The sequence below is a fragment of the Podarcis raffonei genome, chromosome 4 (genome assembly GCF_027172205.1).
Source record: "Podarcis raffonei isolate rPodRaf1 chromosome 4, rPodRaf1.pri, whole genome shotgun sequence".
NCBI classification, from domain to species: domain Eukaryota; kingdom Metazoa; phylum Chordata; class Lepidosauria; order Squamata; family Lacertidae; genus Podarcis; species Podarcis raffonei.
Window position 1 is genome coordinate 62,244,238 of NC_070605.1, and position 16,269 is coordinate 62,260,506.

Consider the following 16,269-nt stretch of genomic DNA (forward strand, 5'->3'; position numbering starts at 1 on the left):
TCAGCACTGAAGCAGGATAAAATGTAGGACCATAGTTTAAATCAGCTTCAGACTTCTATAGATTGATAGACTGTGATAAGAAGTTTGCCCTTGCTTATACAGTGTATCATACTATGAGTCTACTTTTTCTTCATGTTTGCTTTTTTAAATCTAAAATGTGAGCTGTTTAATTTTTAAAATATTATTTACTTCCTACAGATACAATACAATGGATTGAATCCAGACATGCTCAACATAGTTTGTTTGCATAGGAAGAAAGGGTTCAGGGAAGCAATATTTATCAATCTTCCTTCCCCGGGCACCTGCCCATATCTCCCCAAAAGCTGCTCTCGAAGGTTGGAAGACCTCTAGAACAGTGTGGAGAGTGCTGCTGGTGGCCAAGGGGCGTTGGTGAAAACTACCCTGTTCCTCCATCAGAAGGCCTCCATTGTATCCCAGTTCCTTTTGTGAATGGAAGGAGCAAGTCTGGAATCCAATCCATTAATTCAAACCCTCACATCCATATCTTTTGGCCAAATTAAAATATAGTCCTCCCAAGACTATATCACTTCATAGTGAAGTTGAGATGCCAGGAAGAGTTGGGCTTAGCTGCCCCCCTATTTTATTCAAGTTGGCACCCCAATAGTAGCAGTGTGGGAAGATGGGAATCTTTAACTCTGTCCCATTTCACTGGTGACTCCCCATCGCAGCTGCTAGTAGTACCATGTTTGAAATCCTACAGGTATTTGTACTTTTATTCTGGAGGCATAGCATCAGCTTTCATTGGTGAGCCATACAGCTCATAGCTATCTATGGTAATTTCACGTACAGTTCAGCTCTTTACCATGTGCAGTTACACAAGAATACCGTGACTGCTTTCAAATATATAATGGAAATATTTTTTAAAATAAATAAAGTTAGCAGTTTCCTATGGTGGGGGAACATATCCCTCATCTGTGTATTTATTACAAGGATGTCTACACAAAACATGAGCAGATTTAATTTGCTACATAGATGAAAAGAAACATTTAGACTAAAGAGTACAGTATGCTCAAAAGCCATGTTTCTTATATATGTTGAAGCTTATTTCAATAAATACAGATAATATTAAATAATTCTACTGGTAGACTATTGCCAGTAACATGGTATTTTCCTTGGAATAAATTTGGCATACTTATTAGGCAGTGTTGCACAGTTTGACCCTGAAAAATGAAAAAGATGGAACACTTCTTGCAGCACTTGTTGCAAGGCCTAGCATCTGTAATTGGCAGGGTCGGGTACCTGTTGAGTCAAGAAGGCAGGTTATCATTTCAAAGATCAGAAGCAACTACCACTGCTCCCTATCCCATCTTATCTTGTACAGAAGCCTACCTGAATGCTTATGGCAATGGGCAAATGGACACACTGGGGAAAGGAGTGAGCACATCACCCTAGTCTGCATCTCACATCTTGCTACTTATTAGCACTAGTTTTGTTCCATCACTTCTCACAGAAGCCTGGTTAGATGATCTTAGCCCATGCATCTCAAATGTGCACATCAGAGCTTAGAGGTTTAGGCAACGCCTGGATTGAGTGACTGGTATTCAGTGGCCATTGATTGGGGTCCCTGTGTATGAGTGTGGGGCATGCAAATCACTGCTTCAACTCTCCCTACTAGGTCCTATGGCTCCAGATGTGCTTAGTACAGATTGCTAGATGTATACGAAGGCACCAGGCCACACACAGCAGTGGATGGGAGCTCCAAGACAGTATTTCAATGGATACCAGAACAAGCATACTCATTCACATGCATATCCTAATTCTCTTTTCTCACAATTAAAACGTGCTTGAGGGTGTAGAAGATTCAATGTTATCAATAGCTGATGAATTTTGTGTCTCATCATACTATTAATCTGTACTATCCCTAGAGACCTAGAGATGTAACGTTAGACTGCTTTGCCTCTTTTCATTTGACAAATGTTCTGTGACATTGGGGAGGTGGTAATTCTGTATTGATTTACTATGGATGTTTGTATGTGATGCCAATAAAAGGTTTGATAATGATGATTAATCTGTACCATAAGAATGCAGTACCTGAACACTATAATTCAAATGGCATATTTAGTGCTACTGTTTTGTCAGATGACAAAATAGTAGCCTAGATTTCTTCACTGTTCTTCCTTCATATGTTTGAAAATTCTTTGTTCCTCAATAAATGAGTTGAACTGTAATAAAATGAGGAAAAATGGGTCCCACAATACTTAGCACAGGAGGTAAGATATTTAGATCTTGTTGCAAAAAGTAATTGATAAGGGCAAACAGAAAAGAGGGCAGTCAAATCTGCCAGTTCCCATTTCCTCAAATAAGTACTGTAAATTGACAACATTATGAGAAGTTTTCAGCTACACATACATTCAGTCATCCTCAATGTCTTAGCTACTTTAAAAAAATATTTTTAGTTGGGGAACAACACTGTTTTCAGAATTTAGACTATCTGTTTTCACCACATGTCAAATTGTGTTTAAAATACCGTATATTACATGTGAACATTGGCTACTGCCACTCTGTTTGGGGATATAATAATATGTTTGATAAAAGAGTCTGTGGGGATATTATCTCCTCTTTCTTGCTTACTTACAAAAGGCACTGAATTTCAAAGATATACAGGATCCCTGTTTTGCAGTCCTTTTGAAGCTACATTTGTCTCCAGTGGGGACTGAATGGTTAGCTTAGTAATCTATCTATCTATCTATCTATCTATCTATCTATCATCTATCTATATCATCTCTCTCTCTATCTATCTATCTATCTATCTATATCTATCTATCTATCATCTATCTATCATCTATATCCCTGGATTTTGTTTTTGTTTTTTAATAAAATTATTACTAGGGGTAGAGTGATCAATTTTATTTGGGACTACAACATTTATATGGGACGCGGGTGGGACTGTGAGTTAAACCACAGAGCCTAGGACTTGCCAATCAGAAGGTCGGCAGTTCGAATCCCCACGATGGAGTGAGCTCCCGTTGCTCAGTCCCTGCTCCTGCCAACTTAGCAGTTCGAAAGCACATCAGAGTGCAAGTAGATAAATAGGTACCGCTTCGGCAGGAAAGTAAAGGGTGTTTCCATGCGCTGCTCTGGTTCGCCAGAAGCGGCTTAGTCATGCTAGCCACATGACCCGGAAGTTGTACGCCGGCTCCCTCGGCCAATAAAGTGAGTTGAGCACCACAACCCCAGAGTCGGCCATGACTGGACCTAATGGTCAGGGGTCCCTTTACCTTTACAACATTTATACCCTCCTGAGCCATGATCAAGATGGAAATCTCCTTTCCTGTGCTACAATTAGTTTTTGAGGGGAAACTTCCATTGACATCAATTGAAGTATTGCCAATTTATTATTTTTTAAACCAGAAGTGGTTGCTAACCACACAATTGGAGTAATGTTTGGCCTGCAAGAGAACTACATGTTATGTTATTGGAACTTCCTCTACCTGCTTTAATAATGCCCAGGATTCTTCTCCCATTTCCCAGCACAGAGCAGTTCAGATTACTCCAAGTCAAGATATGCTTTAAATTTAAATTTAAATTTTCCAATTTTCTGCTTCATTATCATATGTGCTGTTTTAACAGAATGGCATATAATATAAAAAGCTGTGCTGTACAAAAGATACTCTTTCATCCCAGGTCTTTATGAAATGTTTAATATATCTGTCTTCCCATTTCAGAGAAAATTAGAAGATTTAAATACTGACTGGAAAGCAGTAAACCATTTAATACAAGTGTTGAAAGGAAAGCCAGTGTCTGGGCCCTCAGGAATTGTATCATCTGCTGTTGGTAAGTACTTTGATGTTTCAGTAATCTTCAAAGTTTATATGTAAATGTTAAAATGAAGGTATATTTCTAACACTGGTGAGAAAGCTGTTGCTGAAAGCCATACAAAGAACATTGATATTTATTATTTTCTATGGCTGCTCTATTGGCCTATTGAAGGAATATTCACACTACAAAGGCATAGTGATTTGAAACTAGTTCAGTTGTCATGGCTTTCCTCCAAGAATGTTTAGAATCATACTTTGAGGAGGGTGTTGAAAATACTTGACATTTGTTTCCTAGGAAGGAAGAATAGCTATTGAATTAGTATTACTTCATCTGTGGTGCAGATATACCCTAAGACAAAGTACAGTGGTACCTCTGGTTATGAACTTAATTCGTTCCAGAGGTCCGTTCTTAACCTGAGGTACCACTTTACCTAACGGGGCCTCCCGCTGCCACTGCACCGCCAACACGCGATTTCTGTTCTCATCCTGGGGCAAAGTTCTTAACCCGAGGTACTACTTCTGGGTTAGCGGAGTCTGTAACCCAAAGTGTTTGTAACCCGAGGTACCACTGTAATGGAATTATTAAATTTAGTTCATAAATTGATTTATAGGTTGTGCTGGATAAGAGCTTTTTTAAAAGAAGGCTACTTCCTAGTATATGTGCTAGATGAAAGTTGAAAGATAAGTTGGGAATTAAATTTTCATTCAATTTGATGTTGCAGTTCAGTAATGGCTTGATTGCTTTTACCTCCATTCTGTTTTTTTGCATATGGGCTCATCCACACGTCTGCTTGTCCCATGCTTTCTAACCACAGGTTTGAGAGGTTTTTCACTTGCCCTGCTGCATTCCCAGGAAAACCCTGCTGTTTACTTCTGAATCATAGCAAATGTCAATAGGGTTTTCTGTGGACTGATGTTCTGATTCAGACATTGTGTCTCTTGGAATAATAATTGGTTAATATATTCCTTAAGATACTACTTTTCTAATCTAAACCATGTTTATTTCTTAGTATGCATCTTTTATTTTAGTGAGATTTGATAACTGTTCCTAGGTCTGAGGCTTATAATTGAAAGGCAATTTGATGGTATTGAGCTTAATATTGTCCTAGCTCACACATTTGTTTAAGGATTTCTTGTACGTGGAAAGAGCAGTACAACTATTCCTAATGTCCCATAGCAGTAGCATACCCTCCAGCATAATAATCAGAAACCATTTTTCTCACTAGGACAATCTTATCTGGCTGAATGCTATTTCAAAAGTCTCAGCACATGCACAAGGTTCCCATTTCAGTCACCAGTACTTTGAATTAAAGGATTTTAGGAAGACCTCCGTCCAAGATTTTGGAGAATCATTGTCCAATGGAAATTGTACCAGCTAGCAGTTTGAGATTTAAAATATGAATTTCTATAAACTTCACTAACCAAAGATTCCACTTGAATATCAGTAATAGAAATCACACTGTAATTATGAAGGCAGGGCAGGCTTTCATTTTATTTTTGGGAAAACTAATGTGTCAACTTAAGAATAGATTTTACATTACACTGATGATCTTATTGACACTGAGAATACAAACTGTTTGGAAAACTGATTATGAGAAGTGGCTCCCTATGTGGTTCATGTAATTTTAACTGTGCAAGCAGAACTCCAGGAAAATATTTTTCCTGCTATGTTTAAAAGTTATTGAACCACATAGGAAACTGTATCACAGAAAACAATTTTCCAGGTTACAAGTCCAAACTGGCTATATTTTTGATGGCAACCATGAACAGTCCCTCTTCTTCATACATGCATTCACTCAGGTGAGCACCCATATGTAACAGGGTGGAACTTCATTCCACCAGTGGAATGGGTGGAACTTCATTCCACCAGTGCTTTATTGGAGTAACTCTCTACCTAGTCTATATATGTAGTCTGTAAACATATATCTGGGATTAAGCTTCATTAAATAGTAGAACATACTTCTGAGTAAACATATTTAGGATTGCATTCTGAGGAACTTTCCAATTACATTTCTGGAAGTGTTTTCGGTAATTAACAATATTTATGGCAGATGTTCCTCTTGATGCATTCAAGAAATAGATTAGGACATAAGGAGCAGGTTTTGTCAAGGAATATTTAGAAGTTTATGTTCACCTGCTGGAAGCATTGAAGTTTCAACAATTTGGACAGAAAACCTAAGGACCTGCCCTAAAAGAGGGAGTCTACAACTGAAGAAGGGGTCTACAGTCGTCTGGCAAGAATCGTTGTCCCTTCTAGTTCTCAGGAAACAGATGCAGCTGGGTAGTATTTTCAACTGAACAAGAATCAAGACCAGACTGAACCTTCTTTTCTGCCTGACTGCCAGAGGCCTATTTAGGTTTGGTCTGTTAACTGATTTTGTATCACATTCCACATGCCCATGTGTTATCATCCAAGGACAGACTTAAGTCAGAGTCTTGCAGTAAGACTTCATAACAACCTCCTCTTTTCAGATGTCTTCAAATCTTACAAAACTGAATGAATGACCTCATGTTTACATTAGCCATTCAGTGAAACACTGGCCATTAGGCACTCATAAAGTACCATAACTATGGAGTATCATATATATGGCAAAAATGAAAAAAATTGCTGAGCTTTGCACAGCAGTACTATTGGAATTTATCACTTTCTGGAATTTCAAACTATATAGCCTATGACTGTCCAGCTCAAATCAAATGGATCTGGGAAGTCATCCTTAGTAATATTTGTGTAGGAAATTCATGCTATGTGTAGCAGTCCTGACAGTGTTTTAGATCATCTAAGGAAATTAAGATCCCGGGGGAGAGATTTTCAGATAATTCATTGGGGAGGCAAGTTTCATGACACACATGCTTAACAAATACATTATAGTACAAAACTGAATTTAGTGGTTTGATTTGAAGAATTTTCAAGGTCAAGACCCTGTTTCAAGAGAAGTTTTATTTTCAAGACAGTTGACATCGGACACAAAATGAAAGACAAACTCACCTAATAAAAAGACAAAGAGTTCAGACTAACACAGCTACTCTTTTGGAATCTATCTAATAAAGCTTTCAGATTCAATTTACTCTCTGCATATAGCTTGAGGAATCTCTGGAGGTCATTCACAGCGTGTGCTTCAACACCAACAGGGAGAAATAATGAAAAGGACTTGGATAAAAAGCTGACACTATGCCTTCAAAATTGCATGAATAAAAGCATAATACGCTAGTTAATGGTTGAAATTCTCTGTGTTTTATAAGATTTTCTCTCTCAGTCTCTGTCTTAATGCATGGATTTGTTACAGTACTAGCTTAGTGAATAAACACGAAAATAAAACATGTAAGCCGGAAGTCTGATTTAAACCAGTAGAAAGTATGTTGGCACTTAGTATTTAACTTATCCTGTTGCACTCCAAACACTTGGGATTAATTCCTGCAATACAGATACACAATTATGCTTTATATGAGGAATATTTGTGACCTTTCACTAGTATTAAGAGTATTCTTTAGTGTGCAGATCTGAACATATTTTGCCCCAATCTAGAAATAGCCTCACACAATGACATCTAGTTAGGCACCTTGGAAAGCAGATGAACATTTGCACCTGTATGACGTTGTAAGACCGGCAGAAAGGTTCACTCCTAATGACAGACGGTCACATGAACGTGTGTATGAAAGAGAAAGACTGTGGGGTATCACTACCTGCTTTTGCACTGACTCTGCCTACCACCGGCATGCAGCCCCCAGAAGTTTAGCTGCAAGGAATTGTGTGGTTCTCTGGATGACTCCAATTTCTCTATCATAGCATATGCAAAATAATAGTCTTAACAATAATAGACCAAAAAAAGTCTATAATTTAAAAATATAGTTCCCCAACATTTTATTTTATACATAGGAGGTTTGCTTGTATTGAATATTTTCTACCATTATTATTGTTGTTGTTATTGTAATTGTTATTATTATTATATTTATAGAATTCATGTACCGCCCTATGCTATACCCAGAGGTCTCAGGGCGGTTCACAGAACAAAATAATAATATAAAACCACAAAATACATAATCAAAATAAAAACAACAACCCAGTCTTTATTTAGATGCTAACAGGTAACTTGTGAAAGCAAAATCAATGGTCCAGATCTGATAAAGCTAGAAAATCGGAAAGACATGGCGTTGTTTTAGAGACTATTTTGTAATGATATCAAAATGAATTTTTGCACTGAGCTATGACACAAGGTTCTCAAGCAGCAGTCACTTTTGGAGGAGAGATCAGGGTGAGCTGATCAATCATCTTTAGCATGGCCTCAGGAAAGTTTCACAGGGGCTGCCACAATAACAGTAACTTACAGGAGACTGGAATTTGAGACAGTTTATCTTTCAGGAAGATTTTGAATGGAGTAATACGTCCTGGCTGTGTGAACTTTATTAATGGGACTCCAGATTAGAAAGATAAAGTATAATCTTTAATCAGTGTCAAGGCTACTACTTAATCAGTGTCAGTGCCTGCTAAATCCACAGCTGTAAATGGGTACAGATACGAATTTTTTGGGCAATAGTGATGAAGCAGCCAACTGACTTTTTTAAAGCCAGTTCTTCTGCAATGTTTTATCTCTAAACATTTATCTCTAAATGCCTTCATCTCTAAAACTTCTCTCATCAGCATTTTAATCATGAATATGTATTGCATTTTCAAGATAATTCAGCTATTATTGCTTTTGCAGAGCTTTCAGCTATTGAAATTGAGATTATGTCTTTTAAAGTTCACACCCATTTTATGTATTCAGAAACATACTTTTAAGATGCAGTGCAAAAGACTGGAAACAAGAATGGTTCCAGTGTGGAAAATTACTTTATTCTTTGTGAAAAGCAGACCCAGAGTTTTGGATGTAGGTATTCTTTCCTTCCCAGCGCCCTTGATGCATGCAGGACCACAACCAGGAGCGACTTGTTTGTGGACACTGGTTTTATGCAAGGATGGTTTGCATGTGAGAGTGTTTAAGCCAGTTTATCTTTTCTCATAACAGCTAAACTGAAATAGGTATGAGAACAAGGAAGAGAAAAAATGTGCTTAGCTTTTAAAAACCCACCTTCATACTTCTTCCACTAGTTCTGTTCAAATCACTTAATATACATGCAGAACTTGCCCTTGGTTTTCTGATTTGTGGCACACCCTCCATAATTTGATTCTTGGGGTTCAAGTTTACAGTACCTTCATAGCAGGGGTGCCTAACTCATGGCCTGAGGGACCATATATGTTCCCTAAGGAGTTTTTGCTGATCCTCCAATTCCCCTAATAATTTGACTGCTGGATCTGCAATTGGGGGGGGGGGGGTTAAAAAATGCCGAACAGAAGTTGGCGCTGTTTGAACTTCCCATAATGATTTTTAGCAATCATATCTCTTTCTCTGGCTTGCAAGCAATTCACATGACATCCTCCTTACACTTGCTAGAGCTTGTGGCCAGAGGGTTGTGATGCACACATAAATCCTAGTAGCAGGAAAGTCCCTGGGCTCACACCACCCTTAACTGAGCAAGAACTGAGGGAGGAGGAGAGATGACTACTATCTATTAGGTGATGTTGAGTCAAACTGGGAACCTTTAGATCTGAGAACAGTTGCCCCATCTCATAGGCCATTAAACTGCAAGACAGCATTGTATCCTCAGGTCCTGGACTAAGCTTACCTAACCTCCTGGACAGAAAAGACTACAAGAGAGCCTTCTGTTCATCTAAGCCTTGCTCAAGAGACAAGAGGCGTATCCACGCCATACATTGAAAGCACTTTTATGCCACTTCAAGGGTAATAGAGAATCCTGAGAACTGTAGCTTGTTACCTTACAAATGTAAGGTTTGCACTTCGGCAGAGCTAACCAGCTGCAAAAATATAAGATGGGGGACACCTTGTTTGCCAGCAGTGCATGCAAAAAAGCCCTAGGGGTTCTTAGTAGACCACAAGCTTAATGTGAGTCAATAGTGTGATGCAGCAGCAAAAAACCTAGTGCTATTCTAGGCTGCATCAACAGAAGTAGTGTCTGGATTAAGGAAAATCATAGTACCACTCTATTCTGCCTTGGTCAGACCACACCTGTAGTACTGTGTCCAGTTCTGGGTGCTGCAATTTAAGAAGGATATTGGCAAGCTGGAGAGGATGCAGAGGATGGTGACCAGGATGATCAAGAGTCTGGAAACCAAGCCTTATGAGGAATTGTTGAGGGTATTGGGTATGTTCAGATTGGTAAAGAGGAGTCTTAGAGGAGATATTATATCCTCCTTCAAATATCCAAAGGGCTGTCACAAGGAAAATAGAGCAAGATTGTTTTATCCTGCTCTAGCGACTAGAACCTGAACCAATGGCTTTAAGTTACAAAAAAGGAGATTCTGACTTAACATCAAGAAGAACTTTCAACAATAATAGCTGATCAACAGTGGAACAGACTCCTTAAGGAGGTGTGGACTCTCCTTCATTGAGGTTTTAAGCAGAACTTGGATGGTCATCTGTCATGTCTGCTTTATTTGAGATTCCTGCATTGCAGGGGGTTGGACTAAATGACTCTGGTGGATCCCTTCCAATGCTACAGTTCTATGATTCTAAGAAGACAGCATAGATAGGGACGAAACTGTCATCAATTTTCATAAAAATGAATTAATTCAGCTGTTGACATAAATCAAAGCATCTATTTAAACATATTTTATTTTTTAAGAGAACCCATTTTGGCTTAGTTATTTACTGCTCCCAACCCCTCCACATGAACTCTGTTCTTACCTGCAATTGGCTAGACTTTTCCACCTTTACTGTAACAAGGAATGATCCCTGTGGAGCTAACAGTTGTGTTGTGCTGGGAAACAGCTGTCAGAAGCTACCCTTATTCATCTTCCACCTTCATCTCTGCAGTTGGATATGTCATGACTGCATCTCAGCCAGCGTTCATTGACCCAGAAAGGCAAGTTCAAACTAAATCCTCTGCTTACTAGCAGAACACATTGGGTAAATTTGGCATGCTCATGTTTTGCTTCAACCTAACAGTTTCAGGTTGCAGTGGGAGAAGGTCTTACTGGGTACATGTGCAGGCATTTTAATGTAACATATTAAAAAAAATGAAACAATTCCACACATGTAGTTCTAAACATTATCCATAGGAAATTTGTCAAGCTCTACATCTTACTCACACTGCAATGACATGGAAAGGCTTAAATTATCTAGTTCATGAAAAATAACAGCTCAAACTTAGTCTTCACTGACCTCATTTAATGCTGTATTCCCATAGCTTCCATGCTGTGATGAAATATCTTTTAGACATTTCTCTTTGGAACAGAGAAAGGTTAACATGATTATGTTGTCTATAAGAGAGATGTTTCAGCTTCAGCAAATGTTTTATTTTTGGATATAAAGAGATGAGAAATGATTTATACAAAAATCTTACATCAAAATTAATTTTAACTGATTTGATATATCATGAAAGACTAGTCTTTAAAGGACTGCTCATGTTTCATGGTTCTTAATGCTGTCAAGGCAGCATTCCTAGGAAGAGGCAACCAGAGATCAAGTTGGACTTAGGATATCAAAAATGGATTAAAAAGAGCTTTTTCATCACATCAAAATATCTTCCCCCAAAGAGGGTGCTGCTACTGCTGCAGTTAGCAGTCAAAGCTGGAAAAATATGCTTTTTCTGGGCATCCAGAACCATGGCTAGCACCATTCCAAGCTGTGATCCTGAAGTGACTGTGGTCCCATCAGATCAGGAGCATTACCTCTTCCACGGTTGACTGTATCATACACCACAACATTTCCATATTATCCTAATTAAGTTTCAGCATGTCATCTCTAGGCATCTCATTAAAAAAAAGGTAAAAAGGAAAAAAATATCAGGCACAGGTTCAGATAATCCACTGCAACACCTGGATCTAATGTAAAGGCACTTACTCTGAAGTACTTGCTAACCCTTCCCAGTGTGTATCTTCATGGGACAGACACCAGCTCTTCTCCCTTTAGTATTAAACTCAGTGAGCTCATTCATTCCCCCTCTGCTTCCCAAATGCCAAACCATCAGCATGTTGCTGTTTGGGAAGCACTACTCAAAGCACTAACGCCTGAAGATCAGCTGGTTGACACTCGTCAAAGTGCAGCAATTTGCACGGTGCTTCCCAAACACTTGACAAAATTATGATGTCAGATGATGGATCAGTGGTTGGTCCCTCTCACTTGTCAAAATTTTGTCCCAGCCAGCCAGATACAGATGTAGCTTGCTGGGCCAAAACAGTTGCCTACTCCTGGTTTAGAGTTTTTAACTAATTGTATATACACAGTTTATATATATATATATATTTAAGGAATTTGTATTGTAACTGTAAGTCACTATAAACCTTTTTACTTTTAAAATATGCAGAAGCCTAATGGCAAAATCATTTGCTTATTCAATTTAATCAATACATTGGAATGCATTAAAATAATCTGTTCATGTAGTTTCTTGAATAGACAGGTTATTTGTCTAAGTGAAGATGTATGATGAAGTACAAAATATATTTAAATGAAAAATGATCAATTGTAGCACTTTTGTCTAAAGCTCTGTCTGTTCATCCATCAGGCAAGCTGCTGTTGGCCTGAAGGAGTTTCCTAGCTGTTAAATGTAACTTGAAATATGTGGGTAGAAAGTAATTGATATGATGATTTGGGAGCTATTCTATCAAGAAAGTGTGTTGATTTGTATAAAATAAAAAGTAAAACACTGAGGTGGAGGAGAAATAAAAATGGGAAATTAGATGGAATCAGCATTAAAGCTACTGACTTTTCAAAAGTGATTTTTTAAACAACAAAAAAGAAGTATTTGTAATTGATGCAAAGTATGCAGCATCCAAAACCTAGAAATCAGCATTAATGTTTTCCCCCCTCCCCCTGGATTTCAGGATAAAAAACAAATTCACTCTTACCCTAAATCTACCCATCCCCTTGTTGCTCACTCCTTGACATTAATGTATAAAACATATTAGTCATAAGACTTTATTCCAAAGCATCCAACCTCTGTCTTTAAGGTGGCTAATCTGATGGTAAATGAAATGAGATGACATTTTGGAATTGCTACCATAAATTGTAACTGATGTGTGAAATGAAAAAATTATCTATTGTGGAAAGTAATGGCAGTCATTGTGCAGACAATCTTATCTTTTTCTCTGGGAGGAGTAGGTACAAAAATTCACCACAGGTAAACTCCTTGTAGGTAAAATATAAAAATCAAGATTCTGAAAGGCACTGTGTTGGTTCTTTTTGTTGTAAGCAGAAGTAGGTACTACTGAAAGTTTGAGAATTAAAGAAAATAGTTTTCAAATTGCTTGTTTTAGTTTGCAGAGATATATCTAACTAATTTTGCATATGCATTTTAATTTTTATAACCTTATATTGTCCTCGGAGGACTTGTCTGGTGTGTGCTGCAACAAAGTAGGTAAGGGTTGCTTTCTAGCTGTGCTTTGAAGACTGAACTTTGTGAATTTCAAAATTGGCTCAGGTGGTACACAGTTTAACTTTATTAAATCAGAGCCAATAAACAGAGAGGCTTAGAAGGTGATTGTATCCTACATCTATTTATGGGAAAGTGTGTGTGAATTAATAAGTGGCTTATGTGGAGCTTTAGGATAATAGCACAAGATATTTCATTTAACTTCCCTTGGCCTAAGTGCTATTTACTGAACCTAACTTGAGTTTGGCTATTAGTACTTACTGCTGTTATTTTTTAGTATGCTATATTAAGTATGCTATATTTTCTCATGTATATTTCTAGTAAAATAAACTGCTGCATTCAAAAGACAGGTCATCAGGGCAGGCACTACCATTAGGCAGATTGAGGCAGCTGGAGTGTGTGTATGTGGGTGAGCAGCAATGGTAGCCCCTCCCTGTCATTCCTTCCTGTTCAATAACAGAAGAGAATAGCTTTGCACCCTTTAAGCTGGGTTGATGCCCTCAGTGTGGTGGTGGCTATTCTTCCATTGCCAGTACAGTGGTACCTCGGTTTACGAACTTAATCCGTTCCAGAAGTGCATTCTTGAACAGAAACCGTTCTTAAACTGAGGCGTGCTTTCCCTAATGAGGCCTCCTGGCGCTGGTACCCTTCCACCATTTGGATTCCGTTCTTCGACCAAGGTAAAGTTCACAGATCGGGACACTGCTTCCTGTTTTGCTGAGTTCGTAAACCGAATAGTTCTTAAACCGGGCTGTTCTTAATCCGAGGTACCACTGTATTGAAGTAAGAATCAGCTTTCCAATCCAGTCGCAGAATGGAAAGGGGTGTCACCTTGTTCCTTGTTCCTTGTCTCATGTAGCAAAATATTTTGAGCCAGTTCTTCAGGACACAACAAATTGGTGAATTCAATCTAACATATATGGTTCACATACTCCTTTCTTTTACTTTCTGCCTAGTTTTCTGAAAATGTGAGCTGTATTTTGTATATAAGCACATTGATTTCAATGTATTACTGCAAATATTCTTTAAAGGCTGTACAAGTTGGCAAAGCTGAAATCCGTGACATTTGATTCCATAGTTATGCTCATTATGTAAGTGCACCATTTTTCATGAAGGAAAACAGCTGATATTCATTGTTTGTGGCTGTTACCAAAAAAACCCTCTCTTTTGTAGGCACAGGATAAATTTGCACATTTTCCAGCTGCATGTGTTGGTCTATACATGCAGAATATTTTAATGTCAATGTTTCGTACACCTGTGGGGAGATAGTACAGTGGTACCTCGGGTTACAAACACCTCGGGTTACAAACACTTCGGGCTGCAAACTCCGCTAACCCAGAAGTAATACCTCTTGTTAAGGATTTTACCTCAGGATGAGAACAGAAATCATGCAGTGGCAGCGGGAGGCCCCATAAGCTAAAGTGGTACCTCAGGTTAAGAACGGTTTCAGGTTATGAACGGACCTCCAGAATGAATTAAGTTCGTAACCAGAGGCACCACTGTACTGGGTTGCAAGCATTCTTTGCCCACTCTGTATTTAACCATGTGCCTGGAACTCATAGACAACCAGGACAACCTTGTGGAGGGACCAGTCATTTCTTCCCCCATTCACTTTATAGAAGGCAAATTTTATTATTGCACTACTAAGAGACTAGTCATCTGTGTATCTGTTGTGGCTAAGAAGAAGTGGGTTAAACTCACTATGTAAGGAAATGCAAGCTCTGGTAGCATCTAAGCAGGCTAATAAATAATCTTGCAGGATAGTAATTTTTGTGGGGTTATTTACACAGATATTCTATGTGTTTAGACTGGTGCATATAAATAACATTTACTCCCTGCAACCTATTATGCAAATTGTTTCTTAGCTATGCACATCTAGTACATTAATTGTTGAATTATATCCTAGATGCTTTGTGTCTGCTCGTAGCAGCTACCTCAAAAGTTGGGAAAGGATCAACAGAAGCATCTTTTCAGCTTACCATTTGCTCATGGCAGGATAACTTTTGATGCTTTCTTCTAAGATAACAGGAGAGGTTGCCATGGAGACATTAGCAAACTGTTGTGTCCTAATGTAGCTGGTTTTGTTGCTCCACATCTGGTCGATTAATATGCAGCCAGTAGTTCCAAGGTTTTTTTTGAACTTGGTTTTTATAGTTTTTTTCTACCAAGTCTTGAATCCAATATATATTAAAGGAGGAAATGTAGCACTTAACATATAGAGATTACATTTAGCTAGAAAAAATAGAAATTTCATTATAGGCAGCTAAAATAAATTTTAGTTTGCTGTCCTGCACATAGCTACCTGGTAGCTAGTGGTTGGCATCCATCTGTTTTGGGAGACGGTAGAGGAGTTGACTTCGCCTTTGGAGGTGAAGTAAATCTATTGGAAGATCACAGCATCTGCTGTGGCTGTAGAGACTGATATGGGAGATACTGTACATGTTTTGTTGCAGCTGGGGCAGATGAAGGTGTCCAGTTGTCCTTCTGCAGATTCATCATAGTGTTTCTTCTTTCTGAGGTTTCATTTGTTTCCATGAGAATTACTGTGAGTGAAGTGTGGATACATTCAAATATCACCTTTGTCAGGAACTCACAAGGTGGCTTACACAAGCTTCAGCCCCCGCAACAACATTAGTTATAAGATAATAATATTTTCAGGATAATTGTAAGATAGAGTACAACACCCAAAATGCAAAATAAAACTGCTGTATCATGGGTTGTGGAAGGGCTGAAGAACCCCACCATTTTCACACTCCAAATTATATCCTTCCATTGCTTCTTTGCAGCAAGGTAACATGCCAGTGGTTGTTTCCTGCATACTTTTGTGTGTAACATGAGGCTTGGAGTCCATGGCTAACAGCCTAGGAGTCATTGCTTACTAGCAGCTAATTAGTGTGGATTTTAGGTACCCTTAGTAAGGGGTGAGGTTATCAAGTCAGATCAAATTTATAGTTCTTCACCTTCCACTTTTAGCCCAGGCCCTGCCCATGACCCCCAAAGGGTTACTCAAAATGAATGTGGCACTGGGGCTGCAAAAGGTTACCCACTTTTGCCCTAAACGGTTTGG

General features: G+C 38.5%; 1 protein-coding gene across 12 annotated transcripts in view; it reads left to right on the forward strand.

Annotated features, from left to right (window-relative positions):
• The window catches only part of DMD (dystrophin), a 995,174-nt gene that overhangs the window by 692,363 nt on the left and 286,542 nt on the right, over window positions 1-16,269 (forward strand). For all 12 annotated transcript variants that reach the window (XR_008330242.1, XR_008330243.1, XR_008330241.1 and 9 more), the window contains one exon: window positions 3,687-3,795. Coding sequence is in view for 9 of the 12 variants with exons in the window: in XM_053386964.1 (XP_053242939.1) it covers window positions 3,687-3,795 (109 nt within the window). In the remaining 3 variants the exon portion in view is untranslated. The remainder of the gene's footprint in view (window positions 1-3,686; window positions 3,796-16,269) is intronic.